The 14706-nt window shown below is 42.2% G+C and overlaps 1 protein-coding gene across 1 annotated transcript; it reads right to left on the bottom strand.

The window, feature by feature from the left end:
• Window positions 1-351: 351 nt before the first annotated feature.
• PRRG4 (proline rich Gla (G-carboxyglutamic acid) 4 (transmembrane)) lies at window positions 352-14442 on the bottom strand. The gene is made up of 6 exons (XM_015409738.1): window positions 14365-14442; window positions 13168-13280; window positions 7382-7545; window positions 5580-5628; window positions 3925-4060; window positions 352-1322 (listed from the first exon to the last, which is right to left on the bottom strand). The coding sequence occupies exons 2-6, from the start codon at window positions 13268-13270 to the stop codon at window positions 1106-1108; spliced, it is 669 nt and encodes a 222-aa protein (XP_015265224.1). The 5' UTR covers window positions 13271-13280; window positions 14365-14442; the 3' UTR covers window positions 352-1105.
• Between the last annotated feature and the right edge of the window lie 264 nt (window positions 14443-14706).

Genomic DNA, 14706 nt, shown 5'->3' with positions numbered 1-14706 from the left:
GGAACAAAGAAAAGGTGAAAACACACAGACTTAACAGTATAGGTGGTTCTTGAGAGCTGGAGTGTTCTGTGCTGGGAGTCTGAGGGCTCCTCTCTCTAGCCACCTCCCTTCTGTCAGCTACGAGTCTGCAGCTGTGCTGTTCTTGTGCATGGACAAAGCAGTTAACAATAATTGAAATCGGGATGGAGGGAATTTCTTCACACTCTCCAGTGGGGACCCAAAAAGCACTCTTCTGCTCCATTTTATAATTGTCTCCGCAAAAGCAAAATCATCCTAAGTACATCTCTATACCAGGCATTTGTAGACATTGTGTGCGCATTTTTTGTGTGTGAAGGAGACAGCAAGCCTGGAAAGCTTGTAGTTTTAATTTAGTGATAACATTTGCCACAAACATAAAGTGTTTTAAAATTGCAGCAATTCTCTATAAATTATCTTCATGTACAAATTTCATTAACAAATTTTCCAAGTTTGCACAGCAGTCATGTTAAGTTCTTATCACAGATGTGATAGGCAATAAACAGGCCACATCCTGAAGATGAGGGCATAAAGCAAGGAGGAAAAGTGAGAAGAGAATTTCAGTCATATCCCTTTGGTAGTGAGGCCTTTTAAGTTAGGTACGTGAGTTCCAACTTTGTTCACTATCACCCATGAAATATTAACAGACTACCAGTTCATCTAAAATATTACTAGAAGTATTTAGAAATAACACTGCCTTGTTACATTTACATTGTTATCATTCATTCTGATTAACAGTTAAAAAAATACACACGGTTTTTAAAAATCACCATTAAACTTTTCAGTTCGTAACATACAAGAAAAATGGCATATCAATTGGCTCAAAAGGCACAGAAGCCAAGTTCACAACAGTTCTTAGGGAAGAAGTATGAAAAAGGATTATTTCACAATAGGGCACCAGAGCATTACAGAAGGATGGCTTCCTTGTTCACCTGACACACTTCACTTCCTCTCAGGTGTGCTGAAGAGCCACATCCTTTTCACATTGTGAAAGGCCATCCTGAAGCAACCACAATATTGCAGCATTTCAGCTGCACATTTCTTTTAGTCAAGATTCAGTCTCATCCTTTTGAGAAGTCATATTTATTAATCAAGGGCCAGGAAGTGAGAGAGACTTCTTGAATGCTTTAAATCTTCCTGAAAGTCCTGGATAGGGTGGAGGTGGAGCATCATAATCTCCCCTTTGTGCCACTGCTTGTTCATAGCTTGGCAGTCCTGTGTGTTCAGGGCATGGGGAGAGAGGATTTAAGGAAAATTCTTCATGTCGCCTAAAGATGGAAGAATTATGCAGCCGACAACCTGTGTGTCTTTAAAAACAAAAAAGAACTTTGAAGAATGGCAGCATAAAACAAGAATTATATAGCATTTCATAGTGGTGGTGTTGGGCTATAAGTACAGCAGGCTAAGGTTTCTTTCTTTGAGCCACCCAGGGCCTTTTAGTCCAGCAGGACAGAAAATAAGGTTGGGTTGGCCTTGTGACACCTATCACTTGTTCTGGGATTGCCTAAAGCTTACTGAGACATGTGCACCAAGACAGGATAGAAAAAGCATATAGCCTCTCAAGAAAATTAACTATGGCCCCGGACACACGGGCTGGAAAGGGGGGGGGGGGGGGGAAGCGTGGCAAACATACGCGCAACTGCGAGATCAGACGTCCGGTTGAGGTCCCGTCTGTCAGTATTCCATGTTAATGTTAAGTCATGCTGTAGATCACAGGCATCTAACTGACAGGAGCTGACAGCTCTAAGTGACATAAGAGCTGGCTCTGACCAGTTCTGGCTGGCTCTAGCCAGAGCTAATTAACACTGTGTAAGAGTGACTCAGCATTGGCCCTGATTGGTCAATGGTTGTATATATTCAGTGATGTACTGTACTGTTCATTCCTTCTTGGAATGTGATCGTCAGCGGAGCATTACGTCACTCAGTGTAAAGATTTGGTGGAGGCTTTGTATAATAAACTGTAAATTACTTGTACATAAGCCTGAAAGACTCCAGTCTTTATTGGATCACCTTGCACCCGTGTTCTGTCTTCAGTGGGCTAACACCGCGCAATATTGGCGGTGGCCAGGGAGGAGGTGCCGATCACACCACAGGCAAAGAAGTGGGGCGGTGCGGCAAACGGGGTTGTTTTTCTTTTTTACTTTTTTAAACTGAAGTGTGCACATGCTCCGTTGGGTGCTTGTGCGCATCCATGGAGTCTTGGGGGGGGGAAATGACCTGTTTGCGAGGGGACATGGGTGGGCGCCGGATGCCACCGGAAACGCGATCAGACGCCCGCCCTTGCCCCGCGGTTTCCGGAAACTAGTACCTCCGAGGTACTAGTTTTTTGCCGCGCATCTTCGGAGGGAAGCCTCGGTTGAGCCACGGTAGCTCTACGCTTCCCAGATGTGGTGGTGAGATCGCGCCCGGAAAATCTGCCTATCTTCCGTCTCTCTAGCGTGGCTACTGTTCCGTGTGACCGCAGCCTATAAAAGCTAGGACTGTACAGTGATATCTGTGGAATAATCTTACAAGTCCCCATGACCCTGGCACTGATGCCTTCCCATGCTAAAGTGATCTATAATAATTGCATTTGGTGTCAGTTCCGGAAGGAAGTATGGTTGCTGTTAAATGGATATTTCTCTGTAGGAAGAGTGCCAAGATTATCTGGTTCTAACCCCATGCTACAGTGCAGATATGGTCATTAGAGGCTCCTGTAGTGGTACCACAGAAGAGAGCTGTAGAAGTTGTCCAGAATTAGTTTAAAGAAGCTATATGGGTACTATATAACATAGTTTTAACTGCTTCCTGTGGTTTCCTTGAGTCACTTCACACAAAGTTCATCACAGTGAAACAACCCCCATTTTTCCTAAATGTGAAATAACCCTAGAATGATGTTCTGTTAAATTGCTTTAAACATAGAAAGTATTTCATGCTTCTCTAACTTATCAGGTATACTAAACAGCAAATGCTTAAGAAAATATAAAAAGCTTTGTTGTCACAGAAGCAAATTTAAAATTGTGTAATTGGAAAGTAGCCATGAAATCAGCAACTTGTTTAAGGGACAATAGGAACATCAACATTACAATCCCACCCCAGTTCTGGTAATGCTTAACACTGGGGGGCCTTGGATGGACTTTTCCATGTGCTTGAAAAGATGTATCTCAAGCGGGCACTCATCTGGATTTACATAAATTACACACATAGAAGGTTGCTTCCATGCGTTGATCTCTTGTTGCTCAATCAGGATATCTGTCACTGACAAAGATAGTTTCCTGTCAGTTCTCACAAGAACTGGTTTAATTATCAGCACATATTGCATTAGTTATCTGAAGATCAAAACACGTACGTCAGTAGAAGGGTGCTTTCATGTGAAGTTTTCACTCCCATAAAGAGTCTTCACTTTAAACTTTGAAATCCCCATCAGGAGATCGTTCTGTTATTCCCCACCCACCTCTGATTTTACCACTGTGGTATCAACAAACATCAGTGGTTGCTTTTGAAGAGTTCTAATATTGATATTTACATTGGAATTTTCCTCTGTTTTCAATCATTTTGTATATCTTTGTGTACAAATTTAACTACAGTATTAGACAGGGTGGCCAAACTGTACGAAGGTCCCAAGAGGATCCCACTATTTATTTATTTTTTGTAGAAATAAAGCAACAGAACTTTCTTGAAGCTGTTACCAAAAAAGCAAGAACTACTAAAATGCACATCAATACCAAACAATAACTGTCAGCTGTTCAGTCTATAAGTCTATGAATTCTTTGGGGAAATTGCACTCATGATATGTTTTGGATTTAGTTTACTGCATTTGTTACATGTTTGCTTGCATCTATACAGGCCTAATCCAGAAATGTATTTAGGATGCAGAGATTTAATGCCAACTCTAACCATATTAAATAGTTCCACCATTCAGTGCCTTACCGTCGTGGTTGTCTTCGTGGGCATTTTCTTTTGCAGAGATAATAAATTAGTAAGCCAGTTATAACCAATAGCACTCCAATTGCAATTAGACCAGTCAGAAGCAGTATAACATCAATCTCCTGTGCTTCTTTGCCATCTAAACAGGTCAAAAGAATAAAGTATATCAGAAGCCTGCTCTGATTCTAGATCTTAATTTTACATCCTTCATCTGCTACTATCTCAAAACACTGATGTGTTAGTTTTTCAAACGTCCTAAAACTGTTCCTGGTTTATTCTGAAAAAAATTACAAATGCAACTTTACATAAATACAAGTTATTTTGTAATAATTGTTCCACACTGAGCATCACCCATATAGAGGGTGGCTGGCACTCAGCAGGAGACTGGAGGGGCAAGGACATCAGGGGTGCTGTCGTCCTTGGGGGGCAAAAAATGGGGGGGGGGCAAACTCAGAAGTGACATCACATCACTCTAGCAATCAGCAGAAACTATGATTTTACCATATAATTTTCACTGAGTCCTAGAGCTGTGTGACTTTCCTTCTGGGTTTGCCCCAGAAATTGTGTCATGCCATCAACCAATACAATGGCATTTTTTGTTTATCTGCCTACCAAGTGGAGTTGGGGTGTCGCTGGAGGGGAGTCTCCTGCTATACCGGGAGTATCTTGATGACCCACAACACCTGTCTCATGGAAGCCCAAGATCTACTGGAGAAAAACTTTTGGCCTATCATTATACAACACACCGACTCAAAGCCAGGGCAAGCTGGCTATTTAACTTACTAGGAAAGTTCACAGCGGACTGCCGCCATGGCAAGCCACTGGCAGCCAGGAGCAAGCAGCTCCAAGCCCCAGTAGCTCTGCAGGGGCTGTTTGGTTTGCATCCTTCAGTGGCAATAATGATATGTGTGAATGCTGCCAGTTGCTGATTCTTGCACCAGCAAGCTTTGTTTGCTCTAGGGCATATTTTGATTTCCCAGTCCATTCCTGCAACCAGACTTGGTGCCTGCCACAAGTTGCAGCATAAAACCTGGATGAGCGGAGTGCAGCAGGCCAACATGTTCACAGAGTGGCTGCTTCCAGGTAAAACAAAATATGTGAGTGAAACAAACCACACTTTCTAGAATACAAAAAAAGAGCATCCACCCAAGGTACTCTTTCCTGTACTCGGGATGTTTTGACCCAAAGGGAAAATAAATGCTTTATACAATGTTTCACACTTCTTTTCCCAGTATGAATTGAAGCACTGCACTGGCATTGTCTATGAGTTGGGTTGCCAGCTCTGGATTGGCAAATTCCTAGAGATTTGGGGGTGCAACCTGGGGAGGGTGGAGTTTGGAGAGGGGAGGGATTTAACAGGGTATAATGCCATACAGTCCACACTCTAGGTACCCTCCTCCACTGAGACAAGCAGCATATTGCACTATACACAAGTATCATACAACATCTGGCAACTCCAAGACCATTGCAAAAATTGCTTTGGTTCAAAGGTAAAAGTGAGGTTTCATTGTCCAATAGGACTGCATAGTACTTTAGGAAAACATGACAATAAGTATGCAAAGACAAGTAAATTCTGATTAAACTATTGAAAATAAGCTACATTCGTATTTGTGACATAAAAAGCAAAGCTGACCAAGACATGAGTGTTTTCGTCTTACCTGGCTTTTTGCCAGAATTTCTAGAGACATATTCACTCCAAAAAGTCTTCTAGAAAAATAAAACAATATGCTTGAGAGTAAATCTACAGGAACATGGAAGGAAAATACATACTTCTAAGGTTAAGAAAAATTTCTGTTAAGAATGTGTCTCTCCCTGAGAGCTGCTCCTGATAAACTCTGGATGGAATTGGTTCAGAATGTTAAAGATTTGCCTTAATGATAATATTAATGAAGCTATTTCCACAAGTAGTAATAATTTGGGTGAGAAGACCCAACACCTGATGCAAGACAGTAGGAAAGGATTCCTTAACCACAGTAGTATTTGCTTGTATTGTGACTTCTGGAGATATTGCTTGTATTAGTGTAAAAGTTAACATTTTCCATGTTCTTACCAGAATATGGGCTTTAAAAATCAGATTTTTTTAAAAAGCACGCATGCTGGAAATAATTGGCCTCCCATTCCCAGAACAGTAGAACACGAGCTACTGCTGGCAAAGGCTGACTTTTATGGGGCTCGGATATGCTGAGTCATGAATCAGCCTTATGCTACACTAGTCTTGATAGCGCACTCTTCCATATGCATGTGTTTCAGACCAAAGCCTTAATGTCATGTAACAGTGAGCTCCCCAGGCTCAGCATTTGATGTAGTTTGTATGTATGTTTATTTACTTATTAAAAAAAAATTATATCCACCTTTACCCATAAGTCAAGGTGGCTTACAATACATAATTAAAACATCAAACAATAGAACTCCAAATTCTCCCTCCAACCTAATAAAACGTAATAAAATGCCTGCAACTTATACTCCATTAAAAAAGCTGGTGAATAAAACAGCCTTGCAGTGCCTCCTGAAAGTTTCATATAGCACTCTTGACTTCCTTGGGGAGCCCATTCTATAAAGTCAGAGCAATTGCAGAGAAAGCACAGGCCTTTGCCAGTGTCAGGCAAGCCACCTTTAATGAGGGAACAACCAGAACTTGGTAAGTTGCAGACCATAGCTTGTACACAGGGACATACAGGGAGAAACAGTCCATCTACCTCATAACAAAACACCTACCTCATGAACCAACATCTACCTCAACAAACATCCGCCTGTACAAGCAAGCCCTAACCAGACACCACAAGGAAGGGAAGTGTGCCCACAATGCTCACAGGCCCCCTCAGGCCCAAACACATAGATCTTCTGGTCACAGCGCACCCCTAAGTGAAATTTCTGGTTCTTCGCCAGTAGCAGAACACATTGTACAGATAAGAGATCACCTGCTGTCCTTGTGAATTATACAAATGGAATGAAAAGGGGTAGTCAAACAGGGATATTGCTTGCTGGCAGTGGCTTCTTCTATCCCCTTACTAGCTGTGCTGTAGCAATATCTCAGTTGTTCTGTCACTGCATCCTGATGCCCTCCAGTGAAGGCACCAAACACCTTCCCTCTTTAGTGGTACTGAATGGTAATGAGCTATAGTCCTCTTAGTGAACCACCACAAGATCTACCTGTACCCAGTAAGCAACTGCAGTACTTGGACATTCATCCAATAAATGTTAAAGTGAATCACATAGATATGGAAGAGCTTTAAGGGAATTCCTTGTCCCAGCGCATGTTCCAGATCCCTTGATCTCTATGAGCAGTAATTCTTGTTCCACTAAGAACCAACTGCACTAAACCAGAACGAATCAAACGACAACATCAGTGGTTGACTCCTAAGCAGAATGGGTTGTGAACTAGTTATTGAACATTTAAAATGGTCTTCCACATTGACCTTTGAAATGTCTCCTATACAGGCCACCAAAGTAAAGTAATTACCATTTTTTCTGGGTCATCAAAAATTTCTCTTGCTTCCTCGTAATTACAGAGTTCTTCATGGCATTCTCTTTCAAGGTTATCTGTGTTAAATATTTCAAGCTCAAGTATATTGTTTAGAAGATGCCGTCCAATGAATGAATTGGCTTGCTCTGCTGAGGCGAATACTGGAAAAAAATAGTAAAAAATACTTAAATCAGAACTCCATTAGGATTCTTCTTTTTTGGTTTTGGGGTATATGGGATTTTTTTTGTATTTTCATGTGTGCGTATGTGTGTAAGTGTGTGTGTGCACATGGAAATCATGGCGACCTCTGGTGACTGACCCCTACTTGGGGCCTGGAAGTTATTCAGAGAGGTGGCTAAATTAAGCTTGCCCCAACCTCCCGCCTCTGGTATTTCAATGAGGTCTCCTATTCCATTAGGATTTTTTCAAAGAATCTCTGCAGCAATCTATATCTAATGGGACTGGCACTCACATTCTCCAAAATGGCAACCTCTGTCTTGCGAGTCTCCTGGTGACAACTGGGACTATGTTTGTTGTCCTAGACTTAGGGTTAGGGTTAACAACACTGCAGCCCCACCACAAAGATTGCAAATAGGCAACAGGTTTCTCATGCACTTCTGCTTCACCTTGTGTATTTTATGAACCTTTCTGCAAGTCGTCTACTTGCCCTGAATTCCTGGTCACTTGACTCATGCCCTGCTTCATCACAATTTTTTAAAAATCTTGAGTCTCATCCTAAAAGATCATCTTTGGTTCAGTCTTGTTGTGCTTCATCCCCACTTCTGAATCCTGGAATGAGCTTGCTGGAGCCATTCCCTAAACTGGCAGCAATTGAATTTAGAGCCAATGAAGCTCTAATTTCTGAAGGAGGGAGGCTATTGTGAGGTGTAATTGACAGGAGGGTCCCAAAATACATTCCAGTGCTGGGTCCAATGCTCTCACAGGTCCCAAGAAGAACAGGCTATAATCAGATGAGAAGAAAGTCAGTAAACTGGTTAATTGACTCACTTCCAGAGTCCTCTCACAGCTTCCTCACTCCCAGTGCTTTCCAGGCAATCTAGCAGAAAACCTATTGCACGTTTTTCCTTTTATGTCAGCAAGGAAAGGTGCTAGAGGCTGAATTTTTAAAATGAAAACAGGAAAGCAGAGAGGGGACATGGCTACATGAGCGCCATAGATACGGGTCTGTTCATAACTGGTAGTAAAATTAAAAAGCTACCCTTTCTGGTTTCATCACTTTAAAAGTACGGGTCTTTTTCAAAGGCTGTAACGCATCGTTCACAGCTTACCACTGAATTGTTGTACTTAGGCTGCGATCACACGCGCCTTTAGATCTGACACAGGTGCGAATGCCTGGCGGATCTAAAGGGTGCGATCAGACAGCAACATCTGGGAAGCATCCTGCCGTCGTCGGCAACCCGTGCTGCACCGCCGCAGAAACGGAATTAAAAGACACCAGGAAAAGTCGGGTTCTGATGGGCCATGGACAGACTTTCCTCTGTCTGACCGTGCAAGCAACCCTCTCATGCTGTCGGGATGGTCTGATCACTCCATCCCAGCTTGGTGTCAGTTTTTCCTCCCCTTTTTGCAGTACGCGCATCATTGCATACTCCATAGGGGGCCCTCAGTGCAGAGGTGCAATTTCTCATTTATGCGCACGGGAAACGAACGGCAAAAAAACCTGACTCACCCGCAGTTGCATCTGATCACACAGTGACGGGCTGAGCCCACAGCTACAAAGGGAGGTGTGATCTTGCAACTGTGTGTCAAATTCCCCCGGAGGAGATAGCCTTGCTTCCCCTCCGCTTCAACTGGCGCGTGTGACCACAGCCTTAGAACAACTAGCAAGCTTAAAAATCTAAATCAGAAACATAGTTTTGGCATTTCAAAATATCTCAATGCATTCACTCCGGAATAATTGCCTAAGTGAAAGACCCCTCAGCATTCTAAGAAGAAGAAGAAGAAGAGAAGAGATTGGATTTATACCCCGCCCTTCACTTGGAGTCTCAGAGCGGCTTACAAACTCCTCTCCCTTCCCCTCCCCACAACAGACACCCTGTGAGGTGGGTGGGGCTGAGAGAACTCTGACACAAACTGCTCTTTTTCAAGGACAGCTGTGCCAGAGCTTGTGACTGACCCAAGGTCACATCAGCAGAGATGCAAGTGGAGGAGTGGGGAATCAAACCCGGTTCTCCCAGATTAGAGTCCGCGCACTTAACCACTACACCAAACTGGCTCTACAGCATTAAATGTGTATGAACTACCTTCATACATGATGTGATGCTGAAGATGGGGACGCTTTGGCAGGGAGAAGAGGAAGAGTTGGATTTATACCCTGCCCTTCGCTTGGAGTCTCAGAGTGGCTTACAAACGCCTTCTCTTCCTCTCTCCACAACAGACACTCTGTGAGGTAGATGGGGCTGAGAGTGTTCTAAGAGAACTTCTCTTGAGAGAACAGGTCTGAGAGAACTGTGACTGACCTAAGGTCACCCAGCTGGCTGCGTGTGGAGGAGTGGGGAATCAAACCCGGTTCTCCAGATTAGAGTCTGGTACTCTTAACCACTACACCAAACAGGGAGGGGGGAGCACCACAGGCACAAGCCGCCTTTAATTTAATTTAATTAGCTCTCTCTCCCAAGCTGCCTTCCATTTTGCCTAAAATTGTCTTATTATGGTTCATTTCTGACAGAGCTTTTATTTATTTTTTCAAATTAAACACATAAGCTACTTTTGAAAGGTACAGTTGAGCAGTTCTAAATAATGACGGGACACCAGGCTCTGGTGCAGTTCTGAAGGCTTGAAATGCATATTCTTCTTGTATGAATATGGCACTTTCTTAAGTCTAAAAAAAATCACGCTTCGGCAATATCAGAAAGGTGTGTGGGGGGGGTTAATATGGCCATGAAGCTATGCTGTTCAGTAGGAAAGCCTGTAGTTGGTCAGGGGTCATAGCAGTATGCACCCATTGCAAATCTGATACTACTGTGATAACTTCAGTCCGAAAGAGATCTTCTCAGAATTCTGTTTAGGTCTATTCAGTGGGGATTACTCCCAGGAATTGCGCTGTACATCCCTTAGGAATTTTTCTTCTTATTCTGGGACATTTCAGAAAGCTATTCGTTAGTTACAAGAAAGTCACACATTTGCTGCTTTTATTACTCTTCATATAACATTAAGGGGCAGTTACCTTTAAACAACAACAAGAGAAGAATCACATTAGACATTTTACTTTCTTTTTACATATCACAAAGAAGGAAATATCCCCAAGGAGGAAAAAAGATTATTGGTAACGAGAAGAGCAGGTGTCAGGAACAAAAATCTGAAGTTCTGACTGATTTCTGCATGCCGAAGAGCCAGATCAGATTCACTATCTAAAAATTACTGGACTGGAGGGTGTGTGTGTGTTTGAACTCTTTTTGGTCTCTAAGGTGCTACTGGACTCAAATCTAACTGTTGTACTGCATACCAACATGATTACCCTCTGAAACTATTTGCATGTTTGATATTAGTCGCCTCTCCACACAGCTTAGCCTATTTGTTCTTATCATCCTATCTGTAAGAAAGGAACTGTGTGTCCCCATCAATTTGTAAAGTCACTGAAGAGCCAGCGGGACTGCTTAAGAAAAATGGAATCTAATGTGGACTGTGTCATCCACAGTGACAAGATTAGTAGGAAATGTTCTTTATTTTGATTTTTTAGCTCAACTCTAAGGTTCAGAACTTCAAGTGAACTGAGAATTTTTCTAAAATCTTAAGATATATGACAGGGCAGCAATATGTGATAGTTAACCTTAGTAATAGTAACCTGAATTTCTAGATAGAAAAGTGTGGCTGGTTGGCCAAGAAAAATAAAAACATAACCAGCACTATGACTGACCCCAAACTTTTGTACATATTAGCAAGAAACTGTGTGATCTGGAAAACCAATGGTAATGACTATCCTTACTTTAAATCATATTGGAGGGTATTTATACCCTGTTGCTCCTGAGGATGCCTGAGTCAGATTACAACAGAACAATAAAAAATCAACATTAAAAACAAAATAATAATATACTAGTAAAAGAATGGTATTGATCTTATAATCGTGAGATAATAGCTGTGAAGCAGACAAGCAGCAAATTATATATCCATAAAAGCAGTCAGATAAGAGTACAGTAAAGCCACAATAAAACAGTATCCCAAATAAAACAGTTCCATCAGTAAAATATAAAGTAAGATCTGTAAAACTGTCCAGATATCAAAAACACCTCTAAAGGTCATCTAATAACAGCATATTAAAAGGCCTCACCAAACAAAAATGTCTTCATCTACCACCTGAACAATAACAGATTAGGTACCAGGTGAACCCCTGTAGAAGGCAGTCCATAACAAGAACCCCTGGAATAGCCCTGTCTCTGAATATCATCTGCCTTGCTTCATAAGGTAGGAGTACTCAGAGCAAGGCTTGGGAACTAAGCTGACAAGCAGAGCAGTATGGGAGTAGGTAATCCTTCAGGTACCCTTGTCCCATGCTGTTTAAAGCTTTAAAGGTAAGGCTCAGCACTTTGATCTTTGCAATGGGCAACAATAATACAAACAACTGTGGGAAAATCTCATTTTTAGGGAAAGGTTATGGGAGCAATCTGAATGATGTCTGCTCAGAAGTAGCCTGTTCGCGGGGAGGGCGGGGTATAAATGTAATAAAATAAATAAATAAATAAAATAAAGTAGCTTGTTACCCAATGGGATTTACTAGCAATAAAGTGTCCTTAGAATTACAGCCTATAGCTGCCACTCTAATCAAAGATGCTAAAAGGGGAGACTTATGCCTTCTTCTGAAAGCATGGACTTAAAATACCCACAAGCTACAAACCTGCTAGAAAGAACACTAAATAATCTAGAACAGGCGGTGCTCTAATCATTTGAGGGTCCATGTCTCATTTGGACTGAGCTTCAGTTTATTGGCCATCATCCATTTCATTGCCACCACCAAACACTTTTTTTCTCGATATCAAGGAGTTCACTGCGTTCTGTTAAGGAGAAACAGAACTGGGTGTCGCTTGGAGCACATCGTGGTTAAACTGAAGGCAGTTTGAAGCGGAGATCAACCTTATAGCAAGATAATGTAGTGATTTTAGTAGGCACACACCTCAACAAGATATCATTTCCCTGTTAATCTTTCAAGGAAGTCTGATGGAGACATTTCCCTGGTAAAAAAAAAACAACCCTGCATAACCTCTCTATGAATCTGATGGTGCCAATTAAGCAGAGATTGCATATTTAGCTAAAGCTTAGAGGGCTGCATATAATACACACCTCTAATGGGGACTGGCATGTGGATGAATTATGGATAATTTCAGATGATGCTTAAATAATACAACAGCGAAATGATAAATTTACATAGTATGCCAACACTGATGGTTGTGTGAAGCCATCCTAGATCTATTGTGACCTGCAGTCTTCTGCCATACATGTTTAGTATAGGGAAACTGACTGAACATGCTGTTTAAATCCAGAACTATGTGTTTTAGCTCATACTGTGATGGCTATCATCATACATTCTTGGGATCTCTTGTGCACATAAATGAATTATTTCTTGACCTGTCTTATGATATAGGACCTGGACAAGTCTTCACCACACTTGTTTCTCTATATAATGAAGGAAAGTTAAAGCTTTGATATACAAATCATTATTTTGCATTGTGTGGCTAACCTTGTGCTTCATAATGGGAACACAATTTCAGTATTAGCTGATCTAGTCAGTTTTACAAAGTACAGTTTCTTTTTTTTTAAGTGAAAATTACCTTCTTTCATTGCATACTTTGATACCTTTAGTTTTCTTTGGTAATGTGGAAATGCAAGTAATGTTTGCAGCAGCTGAAGCAACAATAGGTAGAAAATGAACATAACCCGGTACCTGTCAAGAAAAGACATATTAGTCATTAGAAATCTTTCAAATAGCTATATGCAACATTAGCCACAAGTCCTCACAAGCACCCTGGATGAATACAATGGTAGAAACATGCTATGAGCCGCCCCCCCAAACCAGTCTAGCGTGCATGTCATCATGGTTGCATAATGTTACATAGATAGTTTCCAGAAGTTGAACCTTCAGTATCAGAGGGATAAAATTACTTAAGATAGAGCACCATTATTATATGTGTTAGAGCCTTTGTCTGCCAGCACATTCTTCTAATGTGGAACCTTACAAAGTAAACCATCTGGCCCACAAAATTCCAAAACAAATACATGTCAACTATTATTGACTACATTGGGCCACACTTGTCAACAGACCACAGGGGAAAGACACAGTTGGTGAAATTGCTCAAGCTTGTGGCATGCCCAAGAATTTGCATCCATCCACTTCCTGGGATTTTGCCCCCTTTCAAGAACAACATGCCTTGAAGCTTCCCTTCCAAAGCCGTGCGTCTTCAGGGGTTGCTGTCTGAGAAACACTACTATCAAAATCCTCTTGGCCCTCGCAGGACTAGCGGCAAGGCTCTTGGGTGACCAGCCCGCACGCAAGTTGCATCCAGTAACCGAGAAAGGAATCTGTTAACAGCTTACTTCGAGTGAAAACCGACCAGCTTTAAAGCCATGATTTCTCTAGACAGGAGACTAAGTTCCGTGCGCCGTTTCCGAACAATTTAAAAAAGAAGGCCAATAAGAATTAAACGTCATTATTTCCTTCAGACGTTTGGACAAAAACAGTGACGCGACTGAGAGATGGGTTAGTTCCAGCTTTCTTCGCCGCAGCATCATTGTTATGTAAAAAAGGGTTCAGACACAGATCTAATAGCCAAAACAGGCGCCGCACGGAGAATGCATGTTAGCGAGTTCTCCTCCCACCCTTCACGGGCACTTGGGTGCTTCAGGCTTCCGCGCTACTCTCCAGTAAAACAGCGGGTCTCATTCAGCCCCTTTCTACGGCGGAGAGGAGATCTTAGTGCCTACTTGCTGTCTTCTCCCACGACGTGTCGCCTTTCTTCTCCCTGACCTACCTGCGGCTGACTTCAAAACGTAGATTCCAAGACAGACACCCCAGTCAAGTCGGTGGGAAAGATCCCGATAACTTTCTGTCCGGGAGACCGCCGAATGGGTGAGACTAGCGAAGATCACATGACCTCACCACTGCTGCCTTGGTAGCCGCCCAGCTGAATTCCGGGTGGACGCGTGAGAGAGGGAGGATTTAGCAATAGCTAGCCAGCACATTCCATGCACTTCCCGGTTTGCAAATGCATGCTGAAGGGAGAGTAGCTCCTGGGATGCAAATCGGCTTCTTTCCTCCCCCTACCGCTACTATGAAGGCACATTCATTTGGTTACATCTATCTATCCTATTGA

Source organism: Gekko japonicus, unplaced genomic scaffold (genome assembly GCF_001447785.1).
Source record: "Gekko japonicus isolate JY-2015 unplaced genomic scaffold, Gekko_japonicus_V1.1 scaffold113, whole genome shotgun sequence".
NCBI lineage: Eukaryota > Metazoa > Chordata > Lepidosauria > Squamata > Gekkonidae > Gekko > Gekko japonicus.
Note: the sequence above shows the minus strand (reverse complement) of the source record. Positions and strands in the feature narration are given on the sequence as shown.

Coding starts and splice junctions, on each gene's coding strand:
- PRRG4 (XM_015409738.1), bottom strand. CDS start 13,270: ATGTTCATTTTCTACCTATTGTTGCTTCAGCTGCTGCAAACATTACTT. Junction 4,061..5,579: donor AAATTCTGGCAAAAAGCCAG/GTAAGACGAAAA, acceptor TGACCTGTTTAG/ATGGCAAAGAAGCACAGGAG. Junction 1,323..3,924: donor CCACGAAGACAACCACGACG/GTAAGGCACTGA, acceptor TTGTTTTTAAAG/ACACACAGGTTGTCGGCTGC.